A 14,231-nucleotide genomic window follows, 5' to 3' on the forward strand; every position below is an offset into this window, starting at 1 on the left:
TCCGCTGCCAGCTCGTATTAAGTCCACGTGCTACATGATGCCAAACTGGCTCATTAAGAGTGTGCCACACTCGCTGCCATGGCTAATGGTGGTGCTGACTGACACTCCCATGTTTAATTCACATATATACCCAATAAGGAGGCTGGGGCGGTAGCCGCCGTGGTAGCTCAGTTAGTAGAGCATCGAACGCGTTATTAGAGCATAGAACGCAGGTTTGGTTCCTGTCCACGGCAAGTTATCTTTTCGCCCACTTTTCTTTTTTCATATTTACTTTACAATTTGGTATATTAACTTCCCTTATACTTTCCTTGGCATTATTGTCTGTTAGATCTCAGTAATATTGTGCCAGAACACAGAAAAATATGCTCTTAAGTATACACTTCTTTCCCTAATGTGTGTATATATATACGTATATCAGTGACTTCTTTTTTAAATATGTATGCCCCGCCGCAGTGTTCTAATGGCTAAGGTACTCAGCTGCTGACCCACAGGTCGCAGGATCGAATCCCAGCTGTGGCGGCTACATTTCGGATAGAGACGGAAATGTTGTAGGCCCGTGTGCTCAGATTTGGGTGCACGTTAAAGAACCCCAGGTGGTCAAAATTTCCGGAGCCCCTCCACTACGGCGTCTCTCATAATCATATGGTGGTTTTGGGACGTTAAACCCCACATATCGATCAATCGAATTATGTGTGTGTGTATATATATATATATATCTTGAAATACAATGGTTCAGCTGATGCTTTATTCAAGCAACAGCAAGATGGCGCCGATGAAGAAGAGGAACGGGCTGAAAACTGATGATGGTCATTGCATTGACAGATGAGGAAGATGACGTCCAATGAATTCTTACACTAATTTCTCCCGTCGACGGAAGCGGCCAGCCTGGCCGCGAATTACGCTGTGGAACGCATACGATAGGGCTTGAGACGCGAAACGTGCACAATCTCTGTCCCACGGCAGCGTTGGTCAGTGGGGACATGAACAGGTGTGACAAGGTAGTTCACCGGTGAGGTCTGTTTGACAACTTTGTAGGGGCCAAGATAGCGTGACTCAAGCTTCTCGTATAAGTCAGGCGTTTGCGCAGGAGTCCACAGAAGTACATCGTCGCCAGGGCGGTAGAGAACGACGCGGTGAGTGGCATCGTAACGATGTTTGCGATCTTCTTGGCTAGCTTCGGTGTTTACACGGGCAAGTTGACGGCATCGAGCAACACGAGACAGAAACTGGTCGCAAACGAATGCTGAAGAGTTGACGGGGCCAGAAAAGAAGGAAACGTCGAGTGGTGATGTTGGTTGGCGTCCGTATACTAGGAAAAATGGAGAATAGCCTGTGGTTCGTTGAACTGACGTATTATATGCATACATGACAAAAGGAAGTATGGCGTCCCAATTGCGATGGTCCGGTCGGATATACATGGACAGCATGTCATACAACGTGCGATGAAATCTTTCCGTGAAGCCATTGGTTTGCGGGTGATAGCTAGATGTTGTTTTATGAACTGTTTTTGATGCTTGAAGAACTTCACTGAGCGTGATTGAAAGAAATGCCTTGCCCCGGTCGCTCAAAAGAACACGAGGGGCTCCGTGACGTAAGTAAATAGCATTCAAGAAGAAAGTTGCTACTTCCGAAGCAGTTCCTGAAGTGATCGAGGCCGTCTCAGCGTACCGGGTCAAGTGATCAACGGCGGTGACAATCCATCTCTTGCCGTCTGATGTAGTTGGGAGGGGCCCGAAGAGGTCAATTCTGACAACAGAGAACGGCTCTGATGGACAAGGAAGTGGTTGTAGGGTCTCTACTGGAGCAGTAGTGGGCCGCTTGCGGTGTTGGCAAAGTGCGCACGAGGCAATATATTTAGCTACCGTCGTGGAAAGACCTGGCCAGAAGAATCGACTGCGGATGCGCTCGTATGTTTTGTAGTAACCCAAGTGTCCTGACGTCGGGTTGTCGTGGGATGCGCACAGAACTTCAGTGCGTAGTGCGCGTGGTACGACGGTCGTTCAGGAGGACTTGGGTCATTTCGCCGCGATGCAGTTTTCCCTCCAAAAACTGCACTGTTTAGTTTTCCGATTGCTGGGCAGCCAGTTGAGAGACAGGCCGAAGTGGTGAAACAGAGCGTCGGAGTGGCGAATAGGAGTGTGGTCGGGATGCACGTGTATTGTTGGTCGTGCTGGAAATGCGCACAGGAGACGGTGATCGGTGGTTGGAACGACTTTCGGCATAACAGTAGTAACCTCGAGCACATGTGTCGTCTCGTTCAAAAGCGGCATAACCACGACGTTCATCTTGCTGCCAACGTCGACAGACCTGGGAAATGTGTCCTCGAATTCCACAATAGTAGCAAATACGCCGTGGGGCCCGCCAGGAAGAATGGTAGGTTGGGTTCGGTGGACGGGCGACTAGAGGTGCGAGATGTTCATGATCAGGCACAGGTGGTGGTACTTGAGACGGCAAGGGTTGCATTGAAGCGATCTGTGCATAGGAAGCGGGTTGGGGGCATGGTGGAGCATGGTGGGTGCTTTGAAACGCTGACATTTCTTCCCTAATAATGCCACGCAGATCGCTAGAGACGGGTTGAGCGGGAACGTTGTTAGAAGGAGGTAAACTGTAGGCTTGCAATTCCTCACGAATTATGGCTCGAATGATGGATTAGAGCTCCATACTGTTTGCCAGGAGGTTCTCAGAGAAGTCGGGTTGCAGGTCGATTGACTGCAAGGTATCAAGCCGCTGGCATACAGAGACGACGTCGGGAACAGTCGAAGGGTTGTGCGCGACGAGAGCGTTGAAAGCGGTAGGTCCGATACCCTTCAGAAGGTGCCGGACACGATCACCTTCTGGCATGGTGTCGTCGATACGGCGGTAAAGTGCAAGCACAACCTCAATATAGAAAGTGTAGGACTCACCGCAATGTTGAACGCGTTCTGCCAGTTTCTTGCGAGCAACTTCTGAACGGACGGTCGGTGTGCCGAAAATGCATCGGAGCTGGTCTTTGAAGGAAGACCAATCGCGGAAGTCGCTCTCATGATTCAGGAACCACGTCTTGGCAACCTGAGAGACGTGAAACTGGACGCGTGCTAATTTCGATGCCTCGTTCCAGTTGTTGTAGACACCTACACGGTCATAGTTGTCGAGCCTGGCATTAGGGGTAGATGAAGCGCCGGTAAGCCGACCGATGATGTCGGTGCAATAAGAATCGGCTCGCTGGTGAGTAGTAAGTACTGACGGACGGGTGGATGAAGGTAGGGAAGAAATGGCTGATATTGACCAGGCATCCTCCGTCTAGCCAATTTGACTAGGGGATGTGACGTGCACCGAAAACTGCGGCAAAGGGCATGGGAATTCTTACGATATATATATATATATATATATATACACACACACATACATATAGAAGGGGACAAATTATGTTATCATTGTGGTTTACCAAAAAATCTTAACTTAGCTGTCAACATTTTTTATCATGTGCCAGCTGGCGAATACTAAAAACTTCTGCTGCAACACATACATTGAGGATGAGCAGTTGCCTATCTCCCCACCCTCTTTTTCTTTTAAACCACAGACATTGTTGGTAGAAAATACTTCTTTTGAAGCTTGCGGTCTACATGGTAATCAAGCAACTTATCATTCTACTGTTCAATATCAGATTGAGGGTCGTTTCTAAGCTAAGCATCAGAAACAGTAGTGTACAAATATAAAATGGGCCGAATGTTTACTCACAATCATGTTTCAGAATTTGTAGAATACTATCAATCATATGAAGCAAACGGACAGTAAAGCATACGGGAGGTAAACTTGAAAGCTAAAGAATAGTGAAGGAAATAAATGGAACTGGAAGGAATGCTTACATGTTGCTGGTGGGAGCAAAATTGCATGCCTTTGTGTGCTATATGCAACACACTACAAATTCAGCTGCAGCAAACGCCTTATTATGCTTGATTCTTTTAGCTCACTGAACAACAAAGATCCACACTCTGGCTTATTGCCCAGGTATGTGTGTTTGAAAGGATTGCCATGCCCCCCATGTGGAGTTGCACTAGGCAGCATTCTCAGGAATAGGTTTTGTATAGCTCCATAAATAATGTGTACGAGGGTATGATGGTGCATCGCAGGCCTTGTGGCTCTCACCAATGACAAATTTGTCTTCTTTCATTGCTCTTTTCATTATTATTTTTAAATTTTATTTAAAATGCACATTCAATTTCTTGCATGTTTTCTTGATTCATTGTTAAGAAGAATCGCCGCATTTCCATGGCATCTTTCTTGAAAATTTTAGCGTAGCATTTTAGCTCTACGGTTATTGGTCCACTGCAGCACAAGCTCATCAATCCACTATAAAATAGTGAAAAATCGAATAGCCACATCTCGCTTGAGGGCGGCTCTCCGTAAGACATGCTATCATAGGCTTTAAACAAGTAGGTTGGTTGGTGCAGGCTGACATCCCAAAACATGTAGTAACCAGAGTCAGTGAGAAGTCAATCAAATCAATAAATTATGAAGGGAACGGAGATAAGAAAAACAAAAACCTGGAAAATGAAAATAGCTGTAGCACCGTATCTGCATAAGATGTCGCATGGATTGAAAAACGTGGCGGGCCGCTTTGGCGGCGTCAACCACCATTATAAAGCTGTTGACTACACCATGAGGGTTGTGTACGTGTTTCCTTTATCTTGTGACGCTGCATACATAGGACAAACCGGTAGGGGCATCAATCTAAGATTGAGGGAACACCAGGCCAATCGTCACACCGACGCCCTTTCACGTATAGGTGCGCATTGCAGGAAGTGCGGGTGCGTTCCTCAATATGAAAAAACTAGCATTGTCGCCAGAAGTAATGATCAGACAACTCGGGAGATAATAAAGGATTTGCACATTTCTAACACTAACTCATGTATCGGCGTTTCATCTATCGCACTGCAACAAAAAGGACTATCTTATTTAAATAGGAAAGCATGACAAATCCTTGCGTGTTGTATAACCTGATTTTTGTGACCACATGCTTGTATGTATGTGGGAGTAGACGTAAATAATGATAAGTTGTGAGTTTAGCGTCCGTCCTCGTGTTCTCATCGTTTTGTGTCTTGTGTTTTTTGTGCCGTTCTTAACTATGAACTCACACCCACACGCCCAACTGTCAGTCCTACTGAATGTTTTCTTGGCTTTTCTGTCTGTTTCCTATACAGTGGACTCTCGTTAATTCAAATTCGAAGGGACCTCGGAGTTTTGTTTGAATTATCAAGAGGTTCAAATCATCAAAAGTTTTCAGATATATGACGACATTATGGCTAGGTATTGATTTTATCGCATTAAAAAAGTTTTAGATTTTTTAAACCTTAACTGCACACACTGAACAAAAAGCACAGGTGTAAAGTCGGCAAGTTTATTGGCTATTCACTGCTGATCAGACCTTTTAAAGAAATCATGAATTGGCAATTGCTTCTTTGCTATATGTCCCTTCAGCACAAAGCTCTCTATACCAGTTGAGAAGCATCATGGTTTACCATGCATGTGCTTTGTTTCAAACATTTCTATACTAGCAAAGCCTTTTTTCTTGAGCTCTTGAGGTGCTTATTTTTCATTTTTAGACTGTTAGGATTATAAAGCACACAAATTTTTAAATAGTAGTGGGAAACGAACATATATTTTCTGGTGTGGAACTGCAAAAAGTATGAATTAACAGAAGGATGGAGGATTCGTGCACACAATGAAATTAAGAGGCTTTTAAATACATTGAAAGAATTTGAATTAACCGAGAGTATATATTATCAAAGTTTGAATTATCACAAGTCTACTGTATATGGTTCTTGCATACACATAACTGAGCACACTGATTCTTCTTATATTTCTCACCGATTGTGTGCAGTCAAGTGTCAAAGCGATAATTATAAAGAACTGTTATCACCGTCAGAACAGAGCACAAAGTATATGTACCTGCCAATTACAGCCCAAAGAGATTGTTGTTGTTGATGCCTTCTAGTTTAAGGACATGCCCCCTTCACATGTTTATTCTTCTATTGCTTGGCGAAATTTTCATTGCATGTATTGCTTCATGTGGTCTTCATGTTGCTTTTGCTTGGATCACAGTTGTATTTGTCTGCATGAACATTGAGGATTCGTGCACACTTTGTTGTAGTACTCTGAGGCAGCTACTTTTCATGTAACTTCAAGCAGTTGTCTTTTAATCACCTTTAGTTCTATTTTGTTTCTGGCAACAGTTGTCATGCTTTTTGATTTCAGGATATGTGGCAGGCTTTGATGGTGACACTGAATTTGACAGGATAGGTGGCAGTAAGTAACCTACCCTTCTTTGTATTTTGTTGGTGTTGTCTTTGTTACACCCTTTTAATGTTACTTATGGCAACGTACCAGTTCATGAATTAGTGAATAAAATGTTTTATCGTCAATGTACCGAGCATATTTTCAATACTTGAAGCGAACTTTCTGTAACACTAGAGGGGAAAGCTATGGAGGCTAACCATGTAAGTACAAGTTATTAATGTGCTCGTGGGAATAGTTCCACATTGGTATACATGTCATTTTAAGGTAAATAAAAGGAACACCAACATGTTATTTACTACAGCAAATCAGACCACTCATTGTTAAAACTTACTTTTCTGAATTTCTTTTACATGCTTGTGCCAAGATGAAACAGTTTCACTTATGCTTATTCGATGTGTTTCCAAAGGTTAGAAACTATGAGCGGCGGAAAACATTGCCAGAATATTTTTTCCTTTTGTGCAATATAAATTTGAAGTATATACTTGTAAAGTTCACTTTGCTTTGTAGCTTATTTCGAAGGATTGTCCATGGTGAAGCAATGATTAAAACTTTATATCAGGAACTTAATTGAATAATGATGTGGACTCTGTTAGTTTCATGCAGGGAACTAAAACTATTTATGAAGTCATTTTGTGATTCTCTGGCTCTTTCACTGTGCTTTAGTTAGTCATGATTTGTCAGCGTATAGATGGTTATTATTTATTATGTGTTTGTAATTCTGAATTACAGCTATGACATTTAGCGTGAAAGTTTGAAAATTGCTTCATCTGGGAAAATGTTGGAGTACTATTTAGATTATCTAACAAGAGTTTCTTATGCAGGGGGTAAGCTGCAGCAAGGTTTTCTCCACATTGAAGTAATACATCTTGCTAAAAGTAAATGTATAAATGCAAAAAAAATTAGCAGCTTTTCTCGTTGAATATCAACTTTTTGTGAAGCGAAAATCTCTTCTTTTTTTTTTTTTGAATGTTTGCACATACATTAGTTTGTGTAATCATTTTCACTGAAAAAGCAACTTGATACTTGCAATATTTTGTGAATTCAGCTGATAGCTTGATAGGCCGAGCACTTGCTGCATCAAGTGCGACTTAGATGACCCTTTTTACTTATTTCTTTATAGGTTACAGTGAATCAGTCCCATTGTGGGCTCTGCGATTCGTGCCTGCATTTTTTGGCTCACTGTTGGTGCCTGTCACTTACCACCTTGCACTGTCACTTGGCTTGGGCCAATCGTCAGCGGCCTTGGCTGCCCTACTTGTACTTTTTGAGAACTCCCTTCTCACCCAATCGCGGTTTATCCTCATGGAAGCTATCCTGATGTGCTTCTCAGCTCTGGGCCTGCTCGCATTGCTCAAGTTCCGGAGTCGGAGGTCAGTTACGTTTGCTACATCGTCGGGCGGCTCACAAATGTTTGCTCATGTTGGTGGCACGCTCAGTGGTGTTCCGTGCAGGAAATTTTCCCTTTTTCAGGAAATTTTTGCTTTTCATTTTGAGCCAAAGGAAAAAAGGGAATGTTGCATGGAATTTGAGGAATGGTTAAATTCTTCTAAGGCGACCGATATTTAGTAGTCACAGTGCACCTTAATCTGCTGTAATTGGTTCTGGCGCATGCACCACGCAAGCATAGCCTTTGAGATTTGTTTCTGATATTTACGCGGAGGGATTTATAGTTCACTTTTGGGGTTAGACTTGGAGTGCTCAATTTGCAGTGTACTAACAGTATATGAAATAATAAATTCATGCTTTTGCTGTGCGTCAGTGGAGGGGCTAGTCATGATTTGAGAAGTCGCTAGTATGTTAGACACGTGTAACTATAGTATGTGTGTGCATGGATGGGGGCAGAAATCAGTACTATTGTGCAGAGAAATATGCTGGGAATTTCATCAATGTTTGCAGGGGAAAATTGCTGAAATAGAAAATTTTGATATCTCTGAATGGGAATTCTTCGGCGTAGTATGGAACATCACTGGGCACGCTAAAACTAACCTTAGCAAAGCTTGGTTACTTGTTAATAAATGTACCATATGTGATACTGAACATTGTGCTTATGTTGGGGCAACGGAGTGTGCAAAAAAGCCACAAAATTCAAGTATCTATTTTTAGTAACTTTTGCATGATTCGGGTACAGTTGTGGATCAGTAGGTAGCCACTGCGAGTCTTATTTCTGCACCAGGGATTGGGTTCGTGATCAGTAATCGCTCTCTTTACAGTGATCACTCTCTCACTTGCAGCACATGTGAATGCATTTCGTTCGAAGCTGTGAGCAATTGAAAAACCAGTCCCTATTTAATCATACTTGATAGAAAATGAGGCACTGGGAAGCAACTACCATCGTAGGAGCATTCTTTAAACAGGAATTTTCTTCAAGTGCACAAACTCATGTTTGGGAACATAGTTTGCTCGTGCAATCGATGACTACAACAGGCACACTATTTTAATAGCCCTACAAATCTGCCACTCTAAGGACTGGAATCTTGAAGGTAACAGCGATCAGTACTTCAATGGGTATAGCGCATCACAGAAATGAAAAAACTGCCAAGCCGCTAAAAACTCTAGCAGGCTGCTACATTCATTTCCTTCAGCTAGTAAGCTTACCCGCAATAAGATAGCGATGTAAACATAATGGGCAAAAGGTGCATGCCTATACAGCTATAAGCAAAGTTTTGTGTCGTCTAAGCTCTCACTGGGTGGCTGAAAAAAACGGCTATTTAAGCTCAACCTTCTGCTGACATGGCTTCAATAAACAGGGAAATAAATATTCACTGCCATTAATTAGTAGGTGTTGTGACACAGCCAAATAAGGCCTCACATGAGGGCACGGCATGTAAAAAGTCTGTAAAGTCAAAAGTTCTGTAAAGCCTCCATGTCAATTTTTTTTCATTCTAAATGCAAGTGAATCTGTCGCAAAGTGCCTACAAAAATATAGTTTTTCGTAGCTCTAATGTGGTATTCTACTATATCAGCATGAAAAGCATAGTCCAGGACATTAAAAATGAGTGCCATACTGCAACTGGGCTTCACGCTGAGATTAAGCTATGCCTTTGGCAAGCTGGAAATCTTTCATAATATCTCGGGTTTAACATCCTAAAATCATGATATTATTAAGAGGGAGGCTGTAGGGGAAGGGTTAGGAAATTTTTTTCGGCCAGAAGATGTTCTTTAACATGCACAGTAATCACACAGTACACAGGTCTCTAGCATATATATTTCACCTCCATTCCAAAAATTTTTAAACCATGGGTTTGAATTTACGTCTTATCCACAACCAACCAGGTACTTGTGTCTTCTGTTCAGGTGCTCTTGAAAGGTTCTCAATACAGTGATTCCACTCCTGCGCAAAAGTGCGCCAAATCAGATTTACTGCACCATCCTGATAATATTAAAGGAAATTGCGCCAAAGTCAGATTTTGAAGCGTCTATCACCGGCAAAAGCCACGCCGGCACGTCAAAACATGTGCACCTTGTTCTCGGGGCCACCAAAGTCGCAATCATGAACCTAGAATTATTCCGCTGAATAAACAGCAGTCACGTGTGCGTCTTAAGTAATCCACGATGCTATGTTCGGTGCTGACGCAACTTCTGTCGTGCGAATCGGCTTAACGGCAAAACGGCCTCTCTGCAGAAGCTCATGATGTCTAGTACAATCGATAGCGTGAAACTGTAGCGGCGATTCATCGGCGGACGTCGTCTCTTTCGGTAACGCTTCTGATAGCTTGTTTGAAGAGTTGTGTGGCACGTAATGAAAGCAATTTTTTCTAATAACTGCACGGGTGCCGCCAGAATGTCTGTCAAGTCTACCTCTGGACATCGCGTTCTAATTTTCTGTGTTTCGCGTCTACAGAAGAGCATGGAAACAGTGGGATCGCGTTGGCACTTTTCCTCTGATATTTTTTATCCATCGATACAGAAGAGCTTTTTCGTAATTCCTTCCACAAGCACATCTGCGTTTGTAATGGCTGTTGCTGTAAAAAAGAAAAAAAAGACCCTGTCCTTCAGAACTCGAGATTGCAAGGGTGCGAATTCAAAATTTTCACGTGTTTTTTTTTCCTTAATGTCATCTTATTAATAAAACCATGCCTCCTGGTCGGAGCAGCCGCAATTAGATTTTAATATGTGCAACTTTTAGTAGTGAGGCCATCGCTGGCGGCTCTAGCTGTTATAGCTCTGGTGTCCGAAGGCCCACAGTGAAGCGGCTACGTCTTGTTACACACCACTGCATCACATTAATTGCTTTGTTTTGAATGGAAAGGGGGGAGGGGAGGCTGTGTTGCTTTAAGGGTGCAGTCGCTGGCGCGCTATCTCGAGGAATAATGAGACTGCTCGTAAACTTTCTGTGCTACTAATCTTTGCTTCGTGATGAACCGCTTTGGCAACTGGAGTGATCATTGTCCACATAGCCAGGGTTCTTCTGAATCACGTGATATCGGGTCCAAAAGATACAATTTGTTATTTTCACTTAAGCTCTTAGCAATGAATGCGATACCAACAAATTGTATTGTTATGTCAAATAGTAAGGCTTGATGTCATTCGCGAGGAGCGCTAGCAGTGGGGTTGCCATTTCGAAGGTCCGCGAACTCGCCGTAATTGCAAGAACCAGCTGCACCTGTGGTGTTCAGTTTTGGTACAGCCATCTGGATGAATTTCGATAAATTCTAGTTATTTCAAGCCTTTATTCTTTCCTGAACTTGTGTTAATTGCATTTCTAAGAGACAGTGGGGTCCTTGACAATTTGCAGACGTAGCCTTGAAAGTCCTTGGAAACCCTTTAATTTCTGTGATGTAAATGAGCATGAACCCTGTTTTCTATTTATGTTAACTGCCACGATACTCATTGCATTGGTCTAGCATGGTGAAGCATCTGTGAATTTCGCAATGTTCAAGTAGTTCATTGTTTTTCTCATGTGTTTGGCTCTAACTTTTTCTCTTCCCTGAGTGTAATGCCATATACACGACTTGTGGTGTTGGTGGTACCTCATGCAAATTGCTGATCTGTCCTCGTGACTGGCTCAGGCTGGTGCAGAGGGCAGAGAAGATGGCAAAGACTAGCGGTGCCTTGGAATAGAGGACCGACAACACGATGTTGTGGGGTTTTAGAGGCAACAAAATCTTTTTTTAAATAAAGTTTTGTTCATCTGGCATCTAGGAAGCTCTTTCTCAAGCCTTAAGCAATATTTTCACGAGCAGGCATACACCAGACTGAATTGAGACTATAATAATTAAAAGATAACATTGAAGATTCATGGAATCCAGATGATGTGAATCCAAATGTTCATGCATGCCTCTATGACAAATGATAATTATAAGTTTATTTCTGTGTATACTTCTTGCTTTATAACTTACTAAGTGTCAACAAATTCTGGTAGTGTTGGTCTTATTGCCATGTTTTTTTATTGCAGGTCATTCACATTCTCCTGGTGGTTGTGGTTGATCCTGTCTGTCTCATTTCTCACATGTTCTATGTGGTAGGAGCCCTTGCACAATTTCATGTTTTTGTTATTAGGAAAACATTATTTCTCTTGAAAGGCTAGTAACATTTTTCTTTCACTATTCTTTTTCAGCGTCAAGTACATCGGCATTTTTTCTATGCTTTTGGCAGTCTACATAATGACGAGAGATTTTTGGAAAATGCTTGGAAATGGTTCTTTCTCAGATGTGAGTGGGAATGTCACTTACTTTTCAGATTACTATTGCGCATGCATCATTCTTAGAATTGAAGCTCTGTGGTCTTTTAAAGAGGAGACTTTGATTCAGAAACTGTTTTGTTATGCATATTGTTGTGAAACTTCTACAGCTAATGTAATTTTATGGCCTAATTTCAAACATGCAATTATTCTAGTACAACGTGCAGTTATGAAAGTATTTATAGTTTCTGTATTGTTAGCTGGAAGGTTTACTTGACTATCAGCATAAGAAAGCAAATCAGTGTATCACATTAACCTGGAATGAGTATTGTATGCAATAAAACAAGAATGGAAGTTCTAAACCTATTTGAATGGTAAACTGAACATTTGCAAGAGTGATGAATGTAAAGCTAGGTGAAGCTGGCATCAAGCTGGGATGTCCAACATACTATAACTTTTCAAAATGGGACTAGAACACCCATTTTTGTTTGGCTGTGTATGGTAGTCATTCATTCCATATTGTTGTGATATGCTAGCTTTTCTAATAATTCTCACAGTGCATAAATAAAATGTGAATAAAGGTGAAAAATTTAATGCTATAAAAACAACAAGTTGTACTAGAAGAAAAAAAATTCTATATTTAGAATCAGCACATAAAAATAAATAAATTTTAGAAGTTTCTCTTAAATCTACGATTACAAAGAAATACCTACCTGAAGTAGGGTTTCCCCTTGACTAGTTTATATTCTCTATAAAAGTTAAACTTGCTTGCATTGGAAAAAAGCCTTTTGGGCCAAGAATATGACCTTCAGGCTTCTTTTTGTAGTGGTTCTAAACATAGTTTGATGGGATGAAAACATTAAAGTAGATCCAACATACAAACTTTGAATTAGAAATATATATTTTGTTTAATTTACTTCAACGAGCTTTTGTTAGCTTTTGGGCATAGTATTAATCAAATAATTTCAAATCAAATTCAAATGGTATATATCACATATTTTAAAAAGAAATGGGCATATTTGACATCACCTTACTAACCTGCACATTATTATTTTTTAATCTAAACAAGGCCTGTTAAAATGCCATTCTTTTCGGTTCTAAGAAAATGGAAACAATTTTCAATAGTAGCATTGTACTTTCGGTACAGTGTAAGTGATAACTTGTAAAATATTTTACGTTTTAAAGTTGACTACACTTGGAGTATATAAGCTGGTATAACAAGACGGTAGTTATAGCGCGAGAACAAAACGACGACATGTGTCCTTCTTGTCTCTGCATCGTCGTTTTGTTCTCGCGCTACAACTATCGTCATGCCATACCAACTAGCCCAAGCTGCCACACTTCTGGTATAACAAGCTTCTAAACTTAAAGAATGATGAATTGATGTGAGGGCAATAATTATGTTCATTAAATTTTTGAAGTTGGCTTCGTGGCAGTGTGGATTTTTCTTGGATATGTGTTTTCATGACTTAGCACCCCTTTGCTGCAGTGAAAAACTTTTACAGGGCGTTATATAGGAAGTAATATACAGTTGAATAGGTGCTTTCACGGCTTTGCACCTCTGCACTGCAGTGAGACCACTTTTACAGGCAGTGGTGGGAAACCAGCGTCAATTGCCCCAACTGAAAATTGCTGCCCCATACTGCTTCAAAATGGTATTTTTTGTCTAATTTGCACCATTGGTGTGCCACAATGTGGTTTTAGAACTGAAAGTAATGTTGACAGCATGCATCATAAGTGGATATCATGTGATGATTGCCATCTTTTACATGTGTGCTACTGCATTTGTATACACTTACGCTGCTGCAAAAGCACGAAATCGGCCGATCAGTTATTCCAACTTCCACGCAATTGCAGCGGTATTTTTTGATAACCATTGTCAAAGAACGAAAGCGATATGGCGACTACCGAAAAGTGTGTTAGTATGACTTATTGCCAACAAAAAGCCTACATGTGTGGAGCAGCGCCGCCTAAAGCCTACTGCACCCTTTTAATAACTGGCGACTACCAGTAGTGCTGAGGCGCCGATTGCTACTGCCTCAATTTTCGCGCGGATCGTGTGCAGCATGCACCGCATTGCAGAAACAAAAGCAGCTTATTGTTGCGGAATTGAGCATTGTGAATTGTGGGCAGAGAGTCATCAAGCATAGCGCACGTTTTCATGAGGCGATAGCCCAAACAGGCCTTTGTCTGCTGCCAGGACCGCTAGAGCATCGCTTGCAGAAAGCTCACATCGTCGTGGTAACACAACAGGCTTGCTGCATCTGTGCACGTCTAATGCGGAGTGGGCGCAAGCGGCTCAACACGTTGTGTACACCAAGTAAGTGATTGGCTC

At 41.8% G+C, this 14,231-nt stretch overlaps 1 protein-coding gene across 2 annotated transcripts in view; it reads left to right on the top strand.

Annotated features, from left to right (window-relative positions):
- Positions 1-14,231, top strand: part of rt (Protein O-mannosyltransferase rt) — a 157,951-nt gene that overhangs the window by 16,939 nt on the left and 126,781 nt on the right. For both annotated transcript variants that reach the window (XM_037414190.2, XM_075878896.1), the window contains exons 4-7: positions 6,235-6,285; positions 7,397-7,646; positions 11,672-11,737; positions 11,834-11,927. In XM_037414190.2, coding sequence (XP_037270087.2) covers positions 6,235-6,285; positions 7,397-7,646; positions 11,672-11,737; positions 11,834-11,927 — 461 coding nt within the window. The remainder of the gene's footprint in view (positions 1-6,234; positions 6,286-7,396; positions 7,647-11,671; positions 11,738-11,833; positions 11,928-14,231) is intronic.

This window comes from Rhipicephalus microplus, chromosome X (assembly GCF_043290135.1).
Source record: "Rhipicephalus microplus isolate Deutch F79 chromosome X, USDA_Rmic, whole genome shotgun sequence".
In the NCBI taxonomy this organism is placed as follows: Eukaryota; Metazoa; Arthropoda; class Arachnida; order Ixodida; family Ixodidae; genus Rhipicephalus; species Rhipicephalus microplus.